Raw genomic sequence first — 25,789 nt, 5'->3', positions numbered from 1 at the left:
GAGGTTCCCTGCATGCCCTGAAAGAAGGAGCCGATGTATGGGCTGTGGCCCCACAATGAGTGAAGCGCCCGACCCAGCGGGGATGGAATCCCTGCTCAGCATCAGCTCTGCACAGCCCAACACTGAAATCACTACAGGAAACTCCATACAAGCCTAGTTTGACCAGCATCAGGCTATTTCTACCTCTGGATCTCTGAGGGGAGGGTTTGCAGGTGGCTAGCCTGTGGCTGGGCTCTGGAGGGGCGTGTGGGGGTCTTGGCTGGGGGGAGCCTGCAACTGGGTTCGGGGGGAGGTATGGGTGTCTGGGCTGAGGGGCTCTGTGCAGCTGCCTCCAGCACCCCCTCCAACACCTCCAGTACCCCCTCCTGCACCCCCTGAATACCCTATGCCAATACACACAGACCCCTCCAGGACCCCCCCCCCCCAACTGCACCCTCCTCCAGCTCCTACTCCCCACACCCTCCCGGCAGTGTCCTGTGTTTGGGAACCTCTGGGTAACCCTACGGGGGCAGAATGAAAAATGAGAATGGACTAAAAGACCAGAGGGGCAGAATTTCCCCCCAAGATGTGCCCAGCTGGCACGTGTGACACATCCAGACTGAGGCACCCAACAAAAGCATAACAAACTGAAATTGCGTTGTCATGGGGGGTTCCTTTAACTTTCTACTCCTGGGGGAATCTTTTTTGTTCTAGACATACTTGCTAAAAGATATTTTGAAATAAATTACCAAAATAATTGAAACTGGCATGATATATTGCATTATTTTCACAAATTATATATGCAGATTTTTGAAGAATTTTAAAATATTGAGTGCAAAATTTTTAATTTTTTGACAAAAAATTCCCGCAGGACTAAGGTTCAAATCCAAGCAAGCTAACTCAAACTTTCATTTTTCCAGAGTTGAGTATTTGCTCTGTTTCTTTTGGAAGGAACCTTACAAACAGGTGCGCTCTGTCTCTGGCAATCCAAAGATCCCATGGTATTTTTTTTATAAGAATAGGATTTTTGCCCATGTTCTTGGCCAAAATTCCCCATTGTGTTTGACATCAGTTGTCAGCTGGCTGCTGCTGTCTCTTCCTAGAAATTAATTGTAAACGTAGTGTTATTACATAAATGAGTGAGAAGTTATTAGTATCCAGATAATAGTGATACTTAATTTTTGTCGAACAATTTAGAAAACCTTTACCAGTATTTGTACTTCTTACTTTTGAAACAAAATTGCCCCTTTAAAAAAAAAAGAAATTTAAAAAATGTTATGTAGTATATATCAGGGACAGTGCTACTCCAGACTAGCGGGTAGGGGGTGTGGGGAAAGATACTGGAAAAAGTAAATACTATGTGGGGAACTATATACTGCATTGATGCAGATATATATGTAGTGCTCTAATTATATGTATTCTATTTTCTTTATGATCTGTTTATTGCCAGGCATAAGAAGTGTACATCAATTAAGATGCCTTCAAGTTTTACAAGCTCAGAGACTGATATTTTAACATGCTTTCACGCTTGAATGTTTCGAATAACAGTGTTCAGTACTCAAGAATAAACAGCTAAAGCAGTAGGATCCCAATCATGCTGCTCTCAACAGCCTCCAAGTATTGTATTTAACTGAGCTTTGCAGAATTAGATTTTTATTTTTTATAATTTTGATGGATAATATTGGTTTATTTTTAAGCATTTTTTTCTATTTATATCTAGTTAAATTTTCACAGTTGTGAAAAATTATGGGGTGTGTGTCAGGCAATGAGGGGGTCAGACACTTATTTAATGACAGTTGATGTTGTGATTAAAATAATTAAACCTTTATAACTGTTAAAACACAAATTGCCAACATCACATGTCAAAATATATGAAGTAAATATCCTTAAATCAAATTCTAAGTTCTCAAGCATCATTTTTCTTTCTTTGTTTATCTGTAAAATTCAATTATTATGGATGGAAATTTTTGTTGGTTTGTGTGTGTTCGGTGAAACTGACATTTACCAACATGTACTGATAAAACAAATCCTTCCAAGCCTATACATCACATAAACAAGGCATTATAACTGTGATATTATCTAAGGCTATGTCTACACTAGCACTTTTGTCAGTAAAACTGTTGTCAGTCAAGAGTGTGGAACCCCCCCCGCACCTCCCTGACCAACGTAAGTTTTACTGATTAAAAACGTTGGTGCGGACAGTGCTATGCTGGTGGGAGAGCACCTCCCGCCAACATAGTTATGGCTGCTCATTGGGGGTGGTTTAATTATGCCGACGAGAGAGCTCTCTACCATCGGCATAAAGCTGTGCCACTGCAAGGTCTGTAGTGTAGACATAGCCTAAGATTCTTTAGGGAAGATACCTGAAACTTTCCTAAAGCAGCTAAACAAGACATAGCTGTCCTGATTCCTTTTGTCAAAGGGCACTGACTTTTGATTCTACTGTGAAGCCTTGTCTTAGGAATCAAAGGCTATTCTTATGGGTGTGATTGTTTTAGTCAACTTGCTTTCTTAAACTGTTGTCATGCAACAGACAGATTTGAAAGAGCATTAGAACATAAAGCATCAGTGACCCCCTTCCCCCCCTCCAAAAAAAAAACAACAACAAAAAACCAAAACCCCCAACCCTTCAGGGCCTATTCAACTAACAAAGCTGACTTTATTTTGAAAAGTAAAGCCATGGGTCATTTATATTGCCGTGTGTTTGTTTTGAATTCATCCTCTGGTGTTTATCAAAAAGCAAACTGACTCATTTTTGATGTTTGTTCTCTCTGTTCTTTAGGCTGCCTTCCAGGAGAATGTTGGAAGACAGGTATAGTAACTTTTCTGACTCTTCATTAAACAAACTTCTTATAGATACATTGTAACATGTAACTCCTAAAACCAAATGAGTAAAAGAACAACCAAATTTGGGGAACACTGTTTCAAAACAATCATGTAACACATTTTCATCATTTGAACCACAGGTTCTCGTTTACTTTTTCCTCCTTTAAACTTAATTGTGAGCTTTTAGGACATTAGTTCCTGAAGCCTTTTAGCAAGTTGCTTCTAAAAAGCAAAACCTTGATGTAAAGTCACACAATATGCCTTAACTTGCATTAAGATAAGTTAAGTGAACTACACAAGGCCTCACAGTAATTTGATTGCATAGCTAGGACTAGAACTCATGAGTCCTCACTTCTGGTCCTGTGCTTTGTCCAGTAGGTCATGCAGTTTCTCAAACTATAATCTGAATTTTCCAAGAAATTGGTTAGTTTTGAAGAAGTATGAGTTGCTCAAGTAGAAAAGTCTGCTTTATTTCCATGTCACTTGACAGGCAGATATTTCATGGCATAAAAGACTTAGAATAGTGTTTTTTCAACCTTTTCTCATTTATGGACCCCTAAAAAAACGGGACAGACCCTGTTGGAAATCTTAGACATAGTCTGCGGACCCGCAGGGCTTAGTTCCCTCTAAGCTGCACGGCTGGGTGGCCGCCCAGCAGGCTATCAAGTGCCGTGCACTTCAGGTGTAGCACTTCAGGTGTCCCTCCCCCAATTGCCATGCTGCACCTGGGAGCCTCCTGCTTGCTGTGCAGAGTTGGGGTGTGGAGGGGGACACTGATGTCAGGGTGTCTCCCTTGCCCCCTGCCCTTGTACCCGATCACCACAGAGCAGCGTGGGGTACACAACAGGGCTCAGGACAGAGGGAGCTTGCTGGCAGTTGCTGCTGTGTCTGAACATGCTGATCTACTTAAAAGGGCAGCGTTCTCTCTCTCTCTCACACACACTCACTCTGTTTTTCACACTCACCTCCCAACACATACTTGTATTATTGTTGTTGTTACTTCTTGATACTTCTTTCAAAGTGTGTTATTTTTTTGACTGGTCTATGCTTTTTATAATTTTTATTTTTCTCTTATGTTTAAATTTAATTCTTTGAGTAGTGAGTTCTAAAATGCCCCACCTGTCCTGGCTGGAGTAATTATCCCTATGGTAACTTCTTAAAAATATATATTATATATAGGTTTTTGGTTTCTACTGGTGGCGCGCATCCGTACATTATCTCGATATAGTGCACATAACAAAATTCATTCCACACATGGATGGAAAAAATTATAGGAAACACTGCCCCAGGGGTCCATTGACCCCAGGTTGAAAACTACTAACTAAAAACATCTTTATCTGTGTGCTGAATACACTAACTGCTAAGGATTCTGCCTGAGGTCTAGAAGAAAGAGAAAAAATTAGCCATGCAGTTATTTCCCATTTACAGTGCTAAAATAGTGTAAATACATTAACAAAATTTTTGAGATTGCAAATCAGGTGTATGATGTATAAAAAACAAACAAGGGCTTTAAAGGTGATCTGAGAAGCTTCTTATCTGCAGGAGTCTGTGTTCAGGCCCTCATGATATTTTTTTTCTCCTCAAAGGGCTGACATCACTGACATATACATCAGAGCAGGGAGCTGGGTTCCATACAATAATATAGGTGTTAGTGAAGCCATGTAGGTAAAGAAGCGCAGAAGCTTAAAAACCTGATTTTAAACTATTTTGTAGTGCCAATATACTCCTGGCACTCTGCATTCTCACCATATCACATTTCCAGTATCTTGTTAAAAGGTTATCTGGGGTGTTCATTGGTATGGTATTTCCTCATTGCATGGTGTTATCTTGATTCTCATTTTACTAAGATTCTTTTATGCCACTTTGGCAGTGTAAAGAGGCCTTATAGTTTGTGTAAATGTGATACTGAACTGGGTATGTGTTGGCTGCTGTATTAAGGTCAAAACAACATGTAGCTAACGATGGTCTCATCTTGCCTTTATTGGATTTCATCAGAAGCAGGGATGAGGGGCAGGGGGCCATGGGCCATCGCTTTTAAAAGTGGGAGGGGGCAAACAGTGATGTGATAAAGTTTGCAGGCGATACAGAATTACTCAAAATAGTTAAATCCAAAGCTCACTGCAAAGAGTTACAAAAGGATCTTACAACTCTGTGTGACTAGGCAACAAAATGGTAGATGCAATTCAGTGTTGATAAATGCAAAGTAATGCACATTGGAAAACATAATCCCAACTCTACATAAAAAATGATAGGTTCTAAAATTACTGCTACCACACAAGAAAGATCTTGGAGTCATTGTGGATAGCTCTCTGAAAACATCTGCTGTGTGCAGTGGAATTAATAATAAAAAGGGTAATTTAAGAGCCGTTAGGAAAGGGATAGATAAGAGAGAAAATGTCATAATGCCACTACATAAATCCATATTATACATATTATACTGTATGCACTTCTGGTCACGTCATCTCAAAAAAGATATATTAGAATTGAAAAAAGTACAGAGAGGAGCAACAAAATAATTAGGGGTAAGGAGCAGCTTCCATATGAAGATTAAAAAGACTGGGACTGTGCAGCTTAGAAAAGAGACAGTTAGTGGGGATATGATAGAAGTCTGTAAGATTGTGAGTGGTGTGGAGAAATTGAATAAGGAAGTGTTATTTCTCCTTCACATAACACAAGAACCAGGAGTCATGCAACTAAATTAATAGGCAGCAGCAGGTTTAAAACACACATAAGGAAGTACTTCTTCACACAACTCATAGTCAACCTGTTGAACTCGTTGCCAAGGGATGTTGTGAAGGACAAAAGTATAACTAGGTTCAACAAAGAAATAGATAATTTCATGGAGGATAGGTTCATCAGTGACTATTAGCCAATATGGTCATGGCTGCAAACCCATCTGACATGGGCTACTGTTGGAAGACAGGATACTGGGCTAGATCAATTACTGATCTAACCTAGTATGACCATTCTTATGTTCTTATTCAAAAGACCTAGGGTGACCAGATAGCAAGTGTAAAAAATCAGGATGGGGTGAGGGGTAATAGGAGCCCATATAAAAAAAGCCCCAAATATCGGGACTGTCCCTATAAAATCGGGACATCTGGTCACCCTAAAAAGGCCCCTATTCTAAGGTCAGTTTTCAGTCTTAGGCTTTCTGCACTCCAGCTGCCCCAAATTCTCTGTCACGCCAGCTGGGTGTTCACTCCCCTAGTGATGGGAGGGAGGCAATAAGGAATGTGTCCGGATCTGATGTATGTTTCAGGATGAAGTTAGGATAATAGTGGAGGAAAGCTTCAAGGGTGGGTATCTTTTGTGATGGTGGCCCAACTAGGGCTGAGGTAAAACAGGAGGACATCCCAATTTCCTTGATTCTCCAGAGTGTCTAGTCATTGCAGAGCAGTTCACACTGCCTCCATGTCATGTGGTACTGGATAAAGCAATAAAACACCTCCCTATGATTTGAGCTTATACCAGGTAGGGTGCAGCCCAAAGATGCTGCAGGTTTTAAGCCAGCCGTGCATATATATGAATGAACCAGGTTTGTTTAAATGACTTCTCAAAAGTGTCCAGGAAATTCCAACAAACTTTGGATGACTGCTGCTTTAAAAAAAAAAAAAAAAGAAAAAAAAGAAAAGAAAAATAAGAAGCTAAGAAAATACATACTTGTCTTGGTGAGATGATAATTTTGATTATACATACATATTTTATAATGGAAGTGATTGTATAAATGGCTAAAATTATTTTTGCCTTATCCATAATATCAAGATTTCAGGATATTCTCTATCAGAACTAGATGTTTTCAATACATTATAACCGACTGAGGCTGAACAGATAGAACCACACATCCACGCAATTTGTTGTAGAATGGCTTGTAGGTTAAGTATTCATTTATGCTCTTCTTTTTCTGAAAATGTCAACTTTATTCCACCCTTTTACTAGGAAGGTCAAGAGAACTACACACAAGCTTACACTATCTGACACTTTCATGTCCCCAGTACTAAATTTACTAAAACAGTTTCAATTTCAATAAAGAGTTTATGTATCTTACATGTACGCCACATCCAGAAAGTAAGAGTTCCCATTGCAAATCTTAGCATTATTTCTTTGGTTTTTAAAGATGTGGGCAAATTAAATCAATATTTTGCCACACACTTTCATTCAATGAAAGATTTATAGGGTTGTTTATAGGTCAGTCAAAGAGGTTCAATCCCAAATGAATCTATAGGCAAAAAAGGTAATTGCCAGGCCTATGTTGATACATTCTGTCTGCATTTGAACTCATTACAGATTTAGCTAGTGCACAGACAGACAACAGATACTGCATATGTTCTGGCATTTTCTGGAGGGATCTACAACGAAATAGTAACTTAGCATGGCACAGAACCTGACAGTGAAATGGAACAATATCTGTGACTCACCTTCTTCCTGTGGGAGGAGTAGTGAACCATTTCTTGCTGCCTAGGAGAATGGCTACTTCAAACCATCAGATACACCCATTATATCTCTTTATCTCTGTATAATATGATGCAACAGACTCCTTTCTTTCAGTAGGTGGGAAGTAAAGTACTTATTCTCCATCCAAAGCACTAATACTTTTAATAATTAGATGAGAAAAAAAGGTGCAGTTTTGTTGCTTTCTTGTTCCTGACTGCATCATCTCTGTAATGTGTCCTGTCCTGGAGGTAACAGAAGTATATGTGCGCATGCCACAGCAAATATGTTGCTGTTCACTGTTATGGTGGATTTAAAGATTCCATGTAGGTGAAAGATTTTTTTTCTTTAAAAAGTCCTAGAATATATTTAAGAATAAATCAAAGTAGAAGCACTGTTTTAAACAAAATTAATTTTAATATTGAAGTGCACTTTTTAAAAATCCTTTGACAGAATGGACACTTTCTAGATTATTTTGCATTCCTGTATCCCCAGTGGAGAAGGAATGCAAATACACTAATTGAATCTATTTCCCCATGTTAAGTTCTCCTCACACCTTCTATGGGTCATCTCGATTATCACTTCAAAGGCTTTTTTTCTCTTGCTGATGATAGCTCATCTCAATTGATTGGACTCTTACAGTTGGTATGGGTACTTCCACCTTTTCATGTTCTCTGTATGTATAAATATCTTCTGTCTGTGTGTTCCACTCTGTGCATCCGAAGAAGTGAGCTGTAGCCCACGAAAGCTTATGCTGAAATAAATTTGTTAGTGCCTGGTCTACACTAGGACTTTAATTCGAATTTAGCAGCGTTAATTCGAATTAACCGCGCACCCGTCCACACCAGGAAGCCATTTAATTCGACATAGAGGGCTCTTTAGTTCGAATTCTGTACTCCTCCCCGACGAGGGGAGTAGCGCTAAATTCGACATGGCTATGTCGAATTAGGCTAGGTGTGGATGCAAATCGAACTTAGTAGCTCCGGGAGCTATCCCACACTGCACCACTCTGTTGACGCTCTGGACAGCAGTCCGAGCTTGGATGCTCTGACCAGCCACACAGGAAACGACCCGGGAAAATTGGAATTCCTTTTCCTGTCTGGGCACTTTGAATCTTATGTCCTGGTTGGACATCGGGGCGAGCTCAGCAGCACCGGCAACGATGCAGAGCTCTCCAGCAGAGGAGTCCAGGCAATCCCAGAATAGAAAGAGGTCCCCAGCATGGACTGACCGGGAAGTCTTGGATCTGATCGCTGTGTGGGGCGATGAGTCTGTGCTTTCGGAGCTGCGCTCCAACAAACGGAATGCGAAGACCTACGAGAAGGTCTCCAAAGCCATGACAGACAGAGGATACAGCCGGGATGCAATGCAGTGCCGCGTGAAAGTCAAGGAGCTGAGACAAGGCTACCATAAAATCAAAGCGGCAAACGGACGCTCCGGAGCCCAGCCCCAGACATGCCACTTCTACGAGGCACTGCATGCCATTCTCGGTGGGTCTGCCACCACTGCCCCACCAGTGTGCGTGGACTCTGATGAAGGGATAGTGTCGACGGCCAGTTCCTCGTCGACGTTCGCAGATGGGGAAGATAAGGAAGGAGATGAGGAGGGGGAGGCAGTCGACAGCGCTTACAACGCTGATTTCCCCGACAGCCAGGATCTCTTCATCACCCTCACTGAGATCCCCTACCCAACCCTCTGCAGCCGTTACCACGGACCCTGAATCAGGAGAAGGATCAGTCGGTAAGTGCTTTAAACATGTAAACTTTTATTATTAATGGAACAGGAAAATAGACTAGGCGAACAGACGGTCTACATGCAGGGGAATGGAACAGGAATCTTCCGCGGAGATCTCCACGAAGCTCTCCTGGAGGTAGTCGAAAAGCCTATGGAGGAGGTTCCTGGGGAGAGCTGGCTTATTGGGTGCTCCGAGGTAGCACACTTTTCCGCGCCACGCTCTCAGCTGGTACTCCGGGACCAGTGCCTTGACGAGCATCGCAGCATAGGGCCCTGGCTTGTGCTGGCTTTCATTCAGCATGCGCTCCCTGTCTCTCCGTGACACCCTCCTCAGGGTGATCTCGCGCGCAGACTCCTGCATGGAAGTAGAGTGATTTGTGTACTATTACTATTGGTAGTGCTTCACTGTTCCTTAGAACAACAAGAAGCGTCACTTTAGAGCCACGTGCTGCAGGCTACAGAGTGGCAGCATACAGGGATCTTTTCCAAGGGAAAACCGCGAGGGGGTGGAACAGGGGCAGAGTTTATGCTTTCAGGATTGCCTGCAGCAAGAGGACAGAGCTGGACATTGACTTTTAAGCAGCCAAAAGCCTTTGGCTTACCATGCCTGGCTGCTCCACGGATTCAGCTTTCCTGCCCCGCTTGTCTGGTCTGCAGTGCAATACCCCAGGCAATGAAAGCGAATACAGATAAATCGAACTTTCCCTGAGTGAGTGCTCAGGAGATAGGTGCTGTCCATGGTCTGGTTCACAGGCAATGAGTAGACTATGTTTCATTTTTAAGAAAAGGCATCTTTGTAAGCAATTCACTCCCTTTTCCCCCTCACACAGCTGCGACAGTATCCCGACCTGCTCCACCATGCCCCTCACAGAGGCTAGCGCAGATTAGGCGTCGTAAGAAAAGGACCCGGGACGAGATGTTTGCAGAACTTATGGGCTGCTCCAGAGCAGAAGCGGACCAGCAGAGCCAGTGGAGGGAGAACCTCACACAGCAGCAGCGCTCACACAGCGAACGGGAGGACGGATGGCGTCAGGAGGACCAGCAGGCAACTCAAATGCTGCTTGGACTACTGAGGGAGCAAACGGACATGCTCAGGCGCCTTGTCGATGTTCTGCAGGACCGCAGGCAGGAGGACAGAGCCCCCCTGCACTGTGTCTTCAACCGCCCTCCCCCGCCACACACTCCAATACCCACCTCTCCCAGAATAACAAGAAGGAGGGGTACCAAGGGCCGTGAAAACTGTCACTGCACCACAGCGGACTGCTAAATTACCCAAAAGTTCTCAGTCCCTAGATTTTGAAAAGTTCTCACCTTTACTGTGTTGTCGAGTATTAAAAGTAGTTTGCTGTTAATTACTGTTTCTGTCATGTTTGTTTGCTGAAGACTTTCTGTGAAGGGGGGAGAGGGGTTTGGTAATTGCATAGGACAGTCACCATGAACATGGTACAGACATGGGGGCAGGATCAACAGCAGGTTACTCACTGAGTGTAGTCACTAGGCACCCTGGTCAGTCTGTGAGGTGTTTTTAATGTTCTGTTCATAGGCGGCAGGTGCCCTGCTCCAGGTATACTTGGAGGTGGGTCTCTCCCCCGGCCCAGCCTGGATCGGGCCCTGGCCCACGCGGGTCTCCCCCCGCCCTGTCAATTCCCTGCCTGGAGCAGGTCCCAGCGCCCACCTGCCATCCCTCCCCCGGCGTGTCGTCTCTCCCCCCTCCCCCCCCCCCGCGCTGCGTCCCTACCTGACAGTAGAGCGGCTACTGGCACAAATGCTGTCTGCTGCCCCAGGGTACTAGTGCCTGCCATCCACAAATGGCAAGGCAGGTTGCCATCACCCTGCCCTTCTACCGTTGCCCTGAGCCTCCACAATGCCCCAAACCCTCAGCCCCAGCCACAGCCCGCAACCCCCTACGCCTCCTCCCCCTTCCCACACACCCCTCACCCATTCCTACGCCCCCACCCCCAGCCCAGAGGCTGCACCCAAACTCCGTCCCAAAGCCTACACCCCTCACCCCTTCCTGCACACCCACCTGTAACCGTCCTCCCCCCCAGAGACCGCTGTAGGAGCAGTAGCCTATCATTCCTAGAGTCTAGAAGTGGTCTCTACATCACTGCACACCCTACCCACCACAGTCCGCGTCCCTGTTTCAACCCTTTGACGCGAAATCATAATTAAAGAAAAGGTTTTTAAATGCAGAGGAGAGTCAACAGTAAATGGGTAAAGAAACATGGTCAGGTTCAGCTTCTCTGTAAAGCAACTGGACAGTCATAGGTTACCCTGTTCTCTGAGGAACCTAGCTTTTAAAGCCTCCCGGATGCACAGCGCTTCCCGCTGGGATCTTCTAATGGCACGGGTGTCTGGCTGAGCGTAATCTGCAGCCAGGCGATTTGCCTCAACCTCCCATCCCGCCATAAAGGTCTCCCCCTTGCTCTCACAGAGATTGTGGAGCACACAGCAAGCTGCAATAACAATGGGGATATTGTTTTCGCTGAGATCCGAGCGAGTCAGTAAGCTCCGCCATCTCCCCTTGAGACGTCCGAAAGCACACTCCACCACCATTCTGCACTTGCTCAGCCGGTAGTTGAAGAGTTCCTTCTCACTGTCCAAGGCGCCTGTATAGGGCTTCATGAGCCAGGGCATTAGCGGGTAGGCTGGGTCCCCGAGGGTCACTGTAGGCATCTGCACATCCCCAACAGTTATTTTGTGGTCTGGGAAGAAACTACCTGCCTGGAGGCGTTTAAACAGACCAGAGTTCCTGAAAACACGCGCGTCATGAACCTTGCCCGGCCGCCCGATGTTGATGTTGGTAAAGCGTCCCCTATGGTCCACCAGTGCTTGCAGAACCATTGAAAAGTAGCCCTTTCGGTTAATGTACTGGCTGGCCTGGTGGTCCGGTCCCAGGATAGGGATGTGAGTCCCATCTATAGCCCCACCGCAGTTTGGGAATCCCATCGCGGCGAAGCCAGCTATGACGACCTGGACGTTTCCCAGGGTCACTACCTTCGAGAGCAGTAGCTCAACGATTGCGTGGGCTACTTGCATCACAGCAACCTCCAATGTAGATTTGCCCACGCCAAAGTGGTTCGCTACTGACCGGTAGCTGTCTGGCGTAGCAAGTTTCCAGAGGGCTATGGCCACTCGCTTCTGCACTGTAAGGGCTGCTCGCATCCTGGTGTCCTTGCGCTTCAGGGCAGGGGACAGCAAGTCACACAGTTCAAGGAAAGTGCCCTTACGCATCCTGAAGTTTCGCAGCCACTGTGATTCATCCCAAACCTGCAGCACTATGCGGTCCCACCAGTCCGTGCTTGTTTCCCGGGCCCAGAATCGCCGTTCCACAGCATGAACATGACCCATTGCCACCATGATCTCCACGGCGCGGCGTCCTGTGCTTTCTGACAGGTCTGTGCCAGTCTGAGACTTCATGTCCTCACCGCGCTGCCGTTGCCTCCTCGCCCGATTTCTCAGCATCTGACTGTTGAAGAGGTGTACGATAAGGTGCAAGGAGTTGACAACGGCCATAAGTGCAGCGATGATCGCAGCGGGCTCCATGATCGCAGTGGAGTGCTGTGGCGTCCGCGCTGTCACTTATAACAGGAAAAGTGCACAAACTGATTTCCCGCCGGCGGGAGTGACGGTTGAATGCTGACAGTTACCAAGGACCACCCTCGACACAGTTTTCCCCCCCAGCATGCATTGGGGGGAAATCCCAGAATTCCAATGGGCAGCGGGGAGTGCGGGAACTGTGGGATAGCTTCCCACAGTGCACCGCTTCCAAAGTCGACGCTTGCCCCGTTACTGTGGACTCACACAGTCGAATTAGTGTATTTAGTGTGGATACACAAATTCGACTTCATAAGGTCGATTCCACAAATTCGACTTAAGTTGATTCGAAATAGTCTTGTAGTGTAGACATACCCTAAGGTGCCACAAGTACTCCTGTTCTTTTTGCGGATACAGACTAACACAGCTGCTACTCTGAAACGAAATATTGCTAGTGTGGAACAAGTAATTGAAGGAAAAGCTCTTGTTTATAATGAAATTTGTTTTAAATGTAAATATCTACTCCATCTAATAATGCTCACTGCTTCTGTGACCACTTCATTACAATGGAAGGTGTAGTTAATTATCTTTCTGGAATTAGGCATGACTGTGATAAGCAGTCCTCTCAATTCCAATTGATGACACAGGAATGAGTGTGTTTAGTTCATTGTGGAGGCAATCAGTGCCTCTCAACATTGAGCCCATTGTTCCTAATTTCTAATACCACCTTTGACTATTTTTTTAAATAAATCCTTTTACAGAGATGAAGGTGTTTAAGAGATTTTCTGTGTTATTGGATATTCCAATCCTACTGTTTTTCTAAAAATAGTTTCAGCACAAACATTTTGATATGAATTTATTTACTGTGCATCCTGATTGATGCAGATTATACTTAGTATAATAGTAAAACTATGGCATTTCCAGTTTGATAGAAATCCTAAGAAGTTACACATTGATCTGTGTGATATAACTGCTCTGTGTCACTGTATCATATTTTCTCCACTATGTTATCTTAGCCATGAAACCTAGATCACATCGTAAGTTACTAAATTTGCTGTAATAGAATCATTTTGGATGTTGTAAAAAATTTTAGCACATTCTTAACACATGAAGTTTATATAGCATGAAGATGGAGGGACTTTATTTCTTATAGCAGTGTTAATAGGTAGATCCACAATAAGTAATGCTGTTAGCTTTTCCATTATAATTTACTATTTAAGAAATTTACTGTAACCTCCTGAAAACAAACTATTTTTGTCCTTCAGAGACAATGTGAATAGGCTACCAGGAAAGCAAATCATAATGAACGCAGATGGTATAGGGAGTGAGTTGGGGGAAGGAAACTTCTCCAAGGCCAAATGGAAGTGGTGTCTGAAATACTTGGTTGGTCAGTGATGGATAAATTGGATGCCATTACAATGCAAGATTAAGATGATAAACCTATTTCAGGGAAAGTAGATAAATCTGAGAGTGTTGTTTAGGGAAGAAATTTTAAATTATAAAGTGATGGGCATCTTGTTACAATGTCTGTATTGTTCTGAGTGTAGCTAGAGGTATAGGTCTAGATAGATACACATGGTGTTAAAAAGATGAGTAACAAAACAAAGGAAACAAACATCATGAATCCACATACTGGTGCAGGCCCTTCACCCTCAAAGTGAATCTACTGACAATTAGGGCTCTATTCTGATTTCGGATACACACATGGTTTCCATTGAAATTGGCCAAGTATCCAAAGCTGTATTATGCCACTTTTAAGGAACATGGAAATGAGCTATAAAAATGCAAATATGAAGCATCCAAACTTGAGGACCCACACCAAAATATATTTTAAAAACATTTTTAAATTAATCATTTCAAAGGATACTTTAATATTACTAAATTTACTGCCTGCTATTGTTTACTCTATCTCTTGGCCATCCTCTTAAGTGGAGTCAACTGTTCAGCACATCAGATATCTCTTTTGTGTAGATATACTTTCCACAAAATCAGGAATTAGTGTGTATAGGTGGTGCCTGTTAGTATAGGTGATATTTTCAACTGTTGTTGACCATTAATGCAAAATTTGATCAGTCATTATTTTTTCTCTTCTATTAATATTGATAGGGGACTTTTCCACATGGCATTGACATCGTGACTGCAGCTGATTATTTTGCTGTTGGTAACAGAGTTAATTGTTTCCTTAATATAAGGTAAGTTCCCATGCATTAGTTTTCCTACACTTAAAGTGCCTGCTTCATTTAATAGAAATTTATTACCTTATAATATCTTTTTTAATAAACAGAAAACTAATTTTTCTTATTCCTATCTGTGAACACAGATTATGTTCAGAACATGGCAAAAGTTTGAGTGAGGTGGCCCAAGGTTCTAAACTGGGTCTGATGTTCTTCAGTGTTAATTAATGATCAGTAAAAGGGGGTAACAAGGAAAGAGGTAAAATTTGCAGGTGACCCAAAATTATTTAGGTTAGTCAAGATTTGAGTAGACTATGAGGGACTTAGAGGGAATCTAACACGCCTAGGTGTGCGGGTGGCAGGATGGGAGAACAAATTCATTGCTGACATATGCATGGTAATGCCTGTTGAAAGGAGTAATAGTTGCTGAGGTCTTGTCTACGTGGAAAGTTATTGTGAGGAAGCCAGGTGTGTGAATCTGCAACGCACCAGCTTCTTGTGTAGTAGTGTCTTGTGTGGACACTGCTATAGTGCAGTGAAAGTCCTGGACTGTGGCTTAGTATTCTACTACTTCAAAGCACAGTACGCTAAGTTGAATTCCGAGACTTTCACTGTGCTGTAGAAGTGTCCACATAGGAGATTACTGTGCAGCAAGCTGGTAATCTAGATTCACATGGCGGCTTGCTGTGCAGTAGCTTGCCATATAGACAAGCCATAATTTCTATATTAGCTGTAAACACTAATGATAAAGACCAGGGCATCATGATGGACAGCTCATTGAAAATCTTGACTCAGTGTGCAGCAGTAGTTGAAAAAGCAAAGAAAATATTGTTGTGTAGGCTGTATAAAGAATTGGATGGAGAATAATATTTAAATAATTAAAATACTGTTGTAAATCAACGGTGTGTCTTTAGCTGGAATACTATGTTCAATTCTTGTAACCCATGTAAAAAAACTGCTAGCATGGAAATAGAGGGGTTTCAAAGTCAGGTGATAAAAATGACTGGTAGCACAGAGACTTCCTTGTGAAATGAGATTGAAAGACCAGGACTGTTTAGTTTAGAGAGGAGATGGATTAGAGAGGGTCTCCTATTAATCTCCTCCTAATACAAGAGTAAGGGGACATTCAGTGAAACAGAAAACACATTTAAAACTGATACAAGGAAATATTAATTTCCCAATACAAACTTAATTTATGGAACTTACTGCCAGAAGGTATCAAGACCAAGAGTTTGGCAAGATTCAGGGTATGTCTACACTGCAATGTAAGCCCAGGGTTAGTGGACTTGAGTCAGCTGACCCATGTTAGGAAGCCCTGGACTTGTGCATCTACATTGTATTTTAATCCTACATTAAGACTTTTCTAATCTGTATTTGAACCTAGGGCTCTGGCCTCCATGCTGCAATACACAGACCTGAGTTATAAGTAACCATATCCTAGATTCGCTAGTGCCTCATCCCCTTTGTCCCCAGCCCCCAAAAGTGGTCGCTCTAGTCCTAGGACCATGGTGCAGATTGTTGGGATAGAGAGGACTAAGGAACTTGTCCCATGGAATTGTGGGATTTTTCTGGCTGACTCCCGGGACTCAAGTCAAGTGGGGCTGCATCTGCACAGCACAGCAGTAGGGCTTGGACCCTACGTCCTGGCTTAACTCAGGTTCAGACCTTCCAGCCCTGCAGGGTCCTGGGACCCTGGGTCCAAGCCCTGGGATAGTGCAATTGCCGTGTAGACACAATGGGGGCTATGCTTGAGCCTGGGCTCAAGCACAGGCTTATGTTGCAGTGTAGACAATTAACTTCTTTATATTGAGCATATTTTTTTTTGAATTTGCTTCAGGATGTGTTGCTCTGCTATGTGCACTGTATCTTGACTTGAGCCTACTCAGCTAGCAGCGTAATGATTTAAGTATTCCCTTATCTCTGTGACTACACTCCTCTTTACTGTTGCACTATATGGAGAGCCATCTTAAAGTTAGAAGCATGTTGCAGATTTGGCCACCCTGTATTTCCCCCCACTCTGTTTCAGTCTCCTGTTCTATCTCAGTAAGGGGAAGTGAAAAAGAATGGCTGTTGCACACATCATGCAAGGAATTATGCATTTAAAAATATAACAGATATAACAATGGGGGGCGTCATGCCCAGTCAGACAGTATAGAGCTACAGACCAAATGCCAGGAAAACAAATGGGGAAACGGCACTCTCTGTACATGTACCTGCTTTTTAATTCCCACAAAGCAGAACAACAGGTTTAATGTTTCCCAGTCATTTTGTTGTGATCCTATTCCCTTTGCTTGGGCTATATAGTGTTTTGTTTTGTTTTTTCATTTAACTGATCCTTCTTTGTGTTTGTACATAATTCCCACCTTATGCCTACTCTTTCCTTTCCCTCGTCCACATCCTTATTTTACATGTTGCTTATATCCCCCAGCTAGCCTACCTTCAACCAAACCAAACTAGGGAAATGCAATTGATCATATTCTCTGAAGTCTGTGGAACTGCACCAATTTGCACCCGCAGAGCATATGGCCTACTACTTTTAAACTTTACAAATGTACACATCCTTAAACGAAATAGATTTTTCTGGCTTGGGGGTAGCGAGACATTTGTTTCTCTTCACTTTTTGTTTTATTTTGTTGATGCCTATGCTGTTGTCTTTTCTTCCAAGCTCTCTGGTTCAGCTGTCTTTTTCATTGTGACTTTCAGTGTGGTGTTAAGCATAGGTGATAAAAATGTTTCTTTTGCTTAAGGGCAAAAATATTCTAAATTAAAAAGTCCTGCTTTATTTTCCCTGCTTACAAAGCTGATAACAAAGTATTTCACAGCTCACTCTAGATCCTATGGCTGCTCTTTTCTTTTCTTAATTGCTGCTGCACTGATCACTTTAAAAGGAATTTCACTTAGTTACTAAAGTGTGATTCCTTGAAACCATATTCACTATTCTTAAACAAGTTTATGTTCCTGAAGTGTGTTTTGTCATCCCATTTGAGCTGTAATTAATTGGGTGAATACTTCATTAGTTCCTTAATTCTTTGTGTGAATGGCATCAAAACACAAGGGGATAGGTATATATTAAATTGTCTATATAGAAAATATGTACCATTACGTTATAGATGGAAGAATGGACCTCTCTGACAGGGCCTCTCTCCTTGATTGCTTAGGTATAATTGCTTAGGTAGTTTTAAAAAGCAGTAACATGGTGTACAGAGTCCATAGTTCTGATTTAGAATCTCAGCCCTTCACAGAGGTCTGTCACATGACTCCTATGCCTGCATAGCTTCCCATTAGCTATAAAGGGACTGTGTCTAGGTGTAAAAGTGTGTACATAACTTCCTTTGAGCAATCATAGCATTAATAAAGTTCTAACTTTGGGTGTTTATTGTTCTATGCCTTGAACTGATAGAAATAATTTTCTGCATTTGACTATTTTCATTAATGAAGGCATATTTCAGAGGTACAACAGCATATATAAAAAGTTGTATGGATATTGCCTCATTATAATTTTTACTATATTATTAGACGGGCTGGTAGCCCTGCATATTATTAAAGTTGCCCAACACTTCCAATAAAGACCCAGTTTTCAGTTTCTTATAACTTTGCTAAACGTAACTATTTGGGCTGAAAATTTTCTATGCTGAATGTCTAATTTCCGTAGTAATGCTTCAGCTGTTTCTGAGAACAATGAAAAACAGTGTTTTGTCCATTTAAAAAAAAAAATCTGGTGACTGTTTTTGAGAAGCTCTGATACCTATGCTTTAGAGCGGGCACTTAAAATTTGGCCGGGGGAGGGGAGGGGCTTTGTATCAGAGATGTACCTTTTGCCATTCCAGTGAAAATCTGCCCAAATTTGGCCAAGTTATAAGCCTTTACAAAATCACACCTCATACATACTCAGTAGAGACTTTAGCAGCTAATTCCCCAAACATTCTGTCAGCATTGGGTGTGTTCCAGCCCAGGTGTGAGCAATTGCAGCTGTGAAATGCAGGTCATGCTGGATCTGGGTATCTGAACTGGGAGTTGGGGTAGATGGGAGTCTGAGACTGGCTAGGCAAGGAGGCTGAGATGGAAAGACTGAGATTGTCTGAACAAGGAGATGGGGCCTGGCTGGTCAGGGAGAGTGGGACTGGGTAATGGGAGATTGGGAATGGCTCGGCAAGGAGACTGGTAGCCAGGTAGGGGAACAGGGATTGGGGAATGGGATTCCGCAGGTAGGGCAGTCAGATGAGGAGCTTGGGGAACTGGAATTGACTGGGCAAAGGACTGGGACTGAAACCAGTGGAACGGGAATGGGGAGGTGGACAGACCTGTAGAGGTATGTGGGTGTCAGCCTGATACCACATGATGGAGTTGGTGTTTTTCAGTTTACTTTTTTGATACCTCTGTGGGTCAGCAGTAGAGTTGGAACCTTTAGATCCACTGCACAGATCTTGGTCACTTGAGCTAATGGAGTAACTCATAGTAATAATAGACTGTCCTCCATGTACACCAGCACTAGAGGGGGATGATGCACATACTATGCCAATATAGTATAATAATACTGTACTATATACTTGGAAAAAAAGCACTTCCCCCAATCTAATCTTGAAAATAATTATAAATGTAGAATGTATTAATCATTGGATTTAAACAGTAAAATCTATAAGCAGTTTATTTTTTCTAGTATTTATTGATCATATAATTCTTTATATGTGTATACAATGGTTTTCACTGATAATCTCAAAGTATTTTACAAAAGTGTTGTGAATGTTACATAATATGGAATATCATGTTTTTATGCACCCCTTTTAATAGACAAATAGGTAGTACATTTTGAAGGTTTGTTTGTTTATTGCATTAAAAACAATGGGGTCAAAATCTTCAAAGCAGTACAGTAGAACCTCAGAGTTACGAACACCAGAGTTACCAACTGACCAGTCAACCAGTTTGGAACTGGAAATATGCAGTCAGGCAGCACCAGTACCATACTGTACTGTGCTAAACGTAAGCTGCTAAAAAAAAAAAAAAAGGATTTTTTTTAATTGACAAGGTAATGAAATTGTTTCTGTGCTTGTTTCATTTAAATGAAGATGGTTAAAAGCAGCATTTTTCTTTTGCATAGTAAAGTTTCAAAGCGGTATTAAGTCAATGTTCAAACTGTAAACTTTTGAAAGAACAACCATAGCATTTTGTTCAGTTATGAATATTTGAGTTATGAACAATCTCCATTCCTGAGGTGTTCATAACTCTGAGGTTCTACTGTATGTGCCAAAATTCAAACTGATATACATTTTGTACTCTTTTATATATATGGATGTACTTATTTCTTTTTCAGTGTGTACATTGCTAGTTTTCCTGAGTATACACAATCAATGATTGACCACCTGGTTAACATGAAGATCAACCATTGGGATGGGTATGTTTCAAACACGTAACTTAATATTTTGTAAATTTTACTTTTTGGAACTCTTTTGTTATCTTTCTTTAAAGGGAAAGGGTGGTTGTTGTCTATTTGTTCTTATCTGTATTGTGGTAGGAACTAGAAGCCTCGATCAGGATCGGATTCCATTGTGCTGGGGCTTACAAAAGCTAGTTATATTTTCCTGAATCAGGGATTAAGGGACTGAATCATATTCCTTAGAACTTTTAAAAATCATATTATGGTAATTATTTTTTAAATAAAACAGGCCTCTTTGAAAACTGTTTTAAAAAGTATTAGCAGATTTGTGCTCCTTTTTAATCTTGGAAATTTGTAATAACTCTTTTTCATGAATGATAACATTTTAAAAAAGAAATGTTAACATATTAGAATTGCTAATATATTTGATTGGGCAGGCAATGGCTTACATCAGTGGTTTTCAATGTGGGGAGGGGCCTCAAAACTTTCTAGCATGAAGAGCACTCTCACTTACTCATGGAGTCACAACAGCACTCAAATTTGCCCCCTCTGTAATGACATCATGGATTGCATGGACATAATGAAATTATTCCAACACTTTTTTGATTTTTTTCAACAACAGGGAGGTGAATGTGGGCACTTCCCCACTGTTGGAAAGCTTCACTTAAAACATGTTTTTAGTTTTCGTGACATTTAAACCTAGTTTTAGGAGATGAATAAAACGCATCATTATTTAATACATTACATAGTACATCTGAGTGTAAACATCATCACCATACAATTATCATTAATTAAGTAGAATCAATACGTGAAGTTAAATGTTGCATTGTTGCATGAAGATAGAAATGTGTATGTATAACACAAATGTGATGAAACACTACTATAAACTATTATTACTGCTCATTATGATGTTCCTGGAAGCTCTGGGATGAGCCCTGAGGTGCTACCATCCATATTTGTTTTGCTTTTCCTCTCCCTTTGTCTCTTTCAGCATTAAGTTTTTATTCATGTAGCCAAGAGCTAACTGCAGGCTGCCTGGTTTGGGCCACTAATGTTTGGGGAAAATGCCATATTCCATAACATTGAGTGGTGTCTTTATTTGTGGTGCGGAAATAGATAGTCATACACTTTAGCCATGCTTTTTTACATGACAACTCTCAACTGGATTGGATATTTGAATTAAGTATCGGAAACATTTTTTAATGGTAATTTACTTCAGGAATGCTAAGCAGTGTTCTCCTTAAAATCTCTTGTTTTGGCGTGGAGAAATGAAGGGGAAAAAACAAAGCACCTATTTATCTCTTTGTGAGACTTATTGTCTTAGTCATGGTTTTGTTCAAGTTCACATTGATTAAATGTTTGTTCGTACATGTGTCTGTATAGGACACTCAGAATTCAGAAGTTTGTCCTTTCTGTTGTAATTTCACTGTGTTGTAAGTGTTGCAGAATCAAGAAATGTTAGAAGTAGACTAAGAAGAAACTTCTGTTAGACAATTGTGAGGGTGTATTTTAAGGCTTGATCTTTAAGAAAAGCCTAAGGATTTTCTATTGGAGTTGGGCACGTAACTCTTCTAGGCTCCTTTTGAAATCCCAGACTAAACCAATTCTGAGAAGTAAACTAGTTGATTAATTTCCATGTAAAGAATTATTTTTAAAAATAGGTTGCACAAAATATGTTGATTGTTATGGAATCTTTGATACTTGGAGCGAATGGATGATTTTTTTAAATTAAGATTTCTGATATTTGACCTATTATGTTTAAAAAAAACAAACTCAAGTGTTTATTCTTCTAGAATGATTGCACAAAACAGTCTGCTAAAAGTTCTTTTGCAAATAGAATGACACACAGAAGTGAAGCAATAATAGTTTGTACATGTCTGGTGTATGTTGGATTTCCTTTGACTTCCCCCTCACCATTCATCAACTTGTAATTATTGGTATTGCACGATGTGGTGAAAATGTATATTTAATAATATATATGTTACACAGAGCTTTTGTGATTAATCTTATTGAGTTTGTGAGCTGTTAGATATACATATTTTAAAATGAGTCTAAGCTTATTTACTAGGTTTTTCAATATTCTTTCTTTAAAAAAAAAAGAAATAAAAACCAACAACATTTGAAGTAAGAATTCGGTACCTGTAAATTTAAATTTAAAAAGCTGTAACTATGGTCTTGCTGCTCCGGGACCACAATTATCCTTTTCTTTTGCTAGACCATGACAAAAAACATCTGCAGCAACAAAATGTTTTTTTTTATTTCTGATTTCCTTACTCATAAGAAAAAATTAATTTAGCCAGTATTCTGTATAAAAGGTAGTTTGACTCTCCCTGAATTAAGAGTAGTAATCAGCAAGGGAGAATAACAACATTAAAAATGAAGGTAAAACATTTCTCGTTATCTGTGGAAGGCACCTGTGGATTTCCTTAACATGGTTTTTCAGAGCATGTTTGTTTCTTACATAATTGTGTAGCCTATAGTTTAGTCAACATTTCTATCCTTTTGTGTCCTCTGAGGGTCTTTTAGTGTGTGTGCGCTAGTGTGGGATACAGTATCTACTGAAGAGCGTCCCAATATATATCATTCAAACAATATATGAGAAGTGGATTCATTTTTCATTCCTCCATTTAATAACGCAAATACGTTTCTTCGCTGGAAAAATGTTAAATTCTTTCACACGCAAAAAGATAGAGGAAACTTGAGGTACTGAAATAAGCCCTGAAACAAGGGTGTCCTACTAGGCCTGTATGGAGCCTATTGAATTCAGCAGGATTCTGTGCTGTGCAGGGGTTGGTCTGTGGAGATCTGGTTGCAGGATGGGGTCATAATATGTAACCGTTTTTGTTATGAAGAGCAGCAGTCAGTAACTGATACTACAGTGATTTATGGAAGCTGAACAAAAAACTTTCTTTAATCTCCACAGTGTTATTCGAGAACTGTCAACCAAGGCTCTGCATAACCTCACTCCACAGGCCTCTGAGTATATGACAAATGTGGGTAAGTAGCAATATGTCTGTGTTTTATATAGCACCCCATATCAAGCATCTCTGGGCACATAGCAAAAACATACCAAGAAAACAAGACTTAAACATAATACAAGTTAATATGGCTTAATAAGAGATTAAGCAAGATTTTCCCCACAACCGGGTATAGTGGTGCTGTAATTCTGATGACGTTAAAACTTTCTTTTCATGAATTACAGTGACATTTAGGAATTTGGGGAGGGGGAGAAGGCAGCAGAATTTTCAAGTTCAGGTTTAAGCCACTCCAAAATGTAATGTGACTAATGTTTAAAACAACAGTCTAAAGCAACTGAAGAACCACTTTATGCATAAACTAAAAAGAATCAAGAAATGACTGAGAGCATCTTGAAATCCAAAGATATCTCGACTAGCACATGTAGCAGCTAGCAAGCTACAGATTTATAGAAATCTTTCCAACATGTGTGGTTAGGATAGATAATACAATGCATTTAATATGTGGCTAATAGAGAACTAAAGGAAGTATTTGCTCATAGTGTGTCTTTGGGCGGGGAACCATTTTTGTTACACCAAACTGAAAAATCTAACTGTGGAAATGGAAATTCTTGGTGTATTTTGATAACACAGGAAAATCTTATTCCCATTTTTAAAACTGATTTTCAGATTTAGGAATCTGAAAATGTTCTTGCTCTATATCTCTCTAAGATACAGCTCTGGGGAAGATGACTTTTCTAGAAATGATTTTTCCACATTAATTTCTAGACAGAAGTGTTTACATGTAATATGTAATTACTGTTTTTATCTCATTTCTTGCAGTTTTGCCAAGACTGCTACCATTAGCAGTGGGCACAGATTTACACACTCGCCATGGTGCCATTCTTGCCTGTGCTGAGATCACCCATGCACTGTACAAACTAGCAGCAGAGAATAATAGGTAAAAAGTCAACATTATCTAAATTATCATGTTTCTTTCTAATGTATAATCTTTCAGAAACCTCTCCAGTATAATTATGAAAATCTCCATCTTAGAGAACTTCTCTTCTGTTGTGATTTGTGTTTGTTTTCATCAGTGCTGCCAAGATTTCACACTTTACTTGATGAGATTATATTCCTCAGATCTAAATCCATGAGTAATCATGAAAGTGAGACCACCTGTGGTTGCTCTCAAGCAAGAATAGAGAAGACATTGTCAAAAGTGTGGTTTAACCACGACAGTTTGCCAGACTACTACTGAATGAAGCATCTTTCCGCCTTTTCTCACATTGCTATTTGAGTTGGATTGATGTAATTTTTCACTTATTTAATTTTGGTCCAGAAATGCAGTTTATATATATTAAATTTAGCATATGTAACCAGCATGATTGCCATAAATTAGTTGGTGGAGTTACTTATTCTCTCTTCAGCCTTCACTGGAATGGGTGGTGGTGTGTACACCTGTGCAAAATGATTGTAAAACACTACCCAATTGTAATCTGCCACTCACTCACACTAGTTAATAGCATTTTAAATTTACTCTGTACTGATAGGTATAAATAATTACACAAGATTCAAAGCAGTAGATAGTTAGGCCTTTGAATGTAAATCTGAATAAAAGTAAAGAAACAAAATTCTGTAAAATTTTTAAAGTGTTTATTAATCAAATGAATTTACAGAATTTTGTTTGGAAGAAATGAGACAAACTAAACAAAGCTCTGATATCCAACCTAACTCTTGTATCCCAGGGAACCTGAACTTAGGAAGGGGAACAAGAGGTAAGTAGGTAGTAAATAGGTCTGCTTTTTTGACTCCTGAAGTTGTTCAGACGCACTGTTACGAAAAGTACTTGTGCATGTCAGCAGTATAACAGTGGTACTTAATTAAATTATTTTATTAATGTAATGATTGTACATAGAAGCTAAGTATGTTTTGTAAGAAAATCTATTAAAGGTAGTGAGTTTAAAAGAGTAAGCGAAACTATCAGTCTTGAGCTGGCTTATGTTTGCCACCAATGAAAATGGAACGTGGCTGGTGAGTGGGAAAAAATCCTCTTTCTGGAGGAGTATGGTTTCTACTCAGAGATTCTGAGAAACCTGTCTCATGGTCTGGAACTAAAGTGAAAATCTAGAGAAAGTGTAATTTGGCAATTGTAGTACTAGAAATTGATGCAGACAATTTAAATATTACAATAGTGGGAATGCAAAAATGCTATTGCCTAAAGGTGAAACCAAATTGGAAAAATGTTAGAATTATGTCATTACATATAGGCTTATTCTGTTACAAAAATGTTATTTTATAATTCTGCAGAAATAATACTTCTAAGTGCTTGTAGGAAAATAGGCTGTTTGTATGTTTCCTAAACCCATTTAATGAACATTAATTAATGTTACACATTTGTTCCAAGAATCACTTAGTCATAAACTTTTAAGTTTTTTCTGTCACTTTAAAAGTACAACATATGTCTGTTAAGGGGGGCTGTTTCTGAGTACAAGTTCAGGGAATTGCCATGTTTGGACTTAAAATCGTTTTGTAACATTGCAGATCAGTTACGAATTATTTCAATGAAAAATCGTTGGAGGGACTTAAGCAGATCCATTTGGAGGTTTGTGCCAAGTATAAATAGCTGTTGGAATCTTAAGTGTGTTGTTTCATTTTATACAAAGGATGTTGAAAGGTTTTTTTTTATCCTTTTGAAAAATTCCCCCAAATCCTGCAAATGTTTGGCCTCCTCCCGACATCCTCTTCTTCTGCTTCTGCTCTCTCGCTGCTGAGTGTGTCTG

The 25,789-nt window shown here is 40.8% G+C and overlaps 1 protein-coding gene across 7 annotated transcripts in view; it reads left to right on the top strand.

Moving 5' to 3' along the window:
• TBCD (tubulin folding cofactor D) overlaps positions 1-25,789 on the top strand; it is a 266,851-nt gene that overhangs the window by 134,447 nt on the left and 106,615 nt on the right. For all 7 annotated transcript variants that reach the window (XM_044983298.1, XM_044983304.1, XM_044983301.1 and 4 more), the window contains exons 17-22: positions 2,762-2,791; positions 14,614-14,699; positions 19,990-20,070; positions 22,976-23,049; positions 23,850-23,967; positions 25,551-25,611. In XM_044983298.1, coding sequence (XP_044839233.1) covers positions 2,762-2,791; positions 14,614-14,699; positions 19,990-20,070; positions 22,976-23,049; positions 23,850-23,967; positions 25,551-25,611 — 450 coding nt within the window. The remainder of the gene's footprint in view (positions 1-2,761; positions 2,792-14,613; positions 14,700-19,989; positions 20,071-22,975; positions 23,050-23,849; positions 23,968-25,550; positions 25,612-25,789) is intronic.

The sequence above is a fragment of the Mauremys mutica genome, chromosome 12, assembly GCF_020497125.1.
Source record: "Mauremys mutica isolate MM-2020 ecotype Southern chromosome 12, ASM2049712v1, whole genome shotgun sequence".
Lineage (NCBI taxonomy): Eukaryota > Metazoa > Chordata > Testudines > Geoemydidae > Mauremys > Mauremys mutica.
The sequence above is the reverse complement of the archived record's forward strand: the minus strand, read 5'-3'. Positions and strand labels throughout refer to the sequence as shown.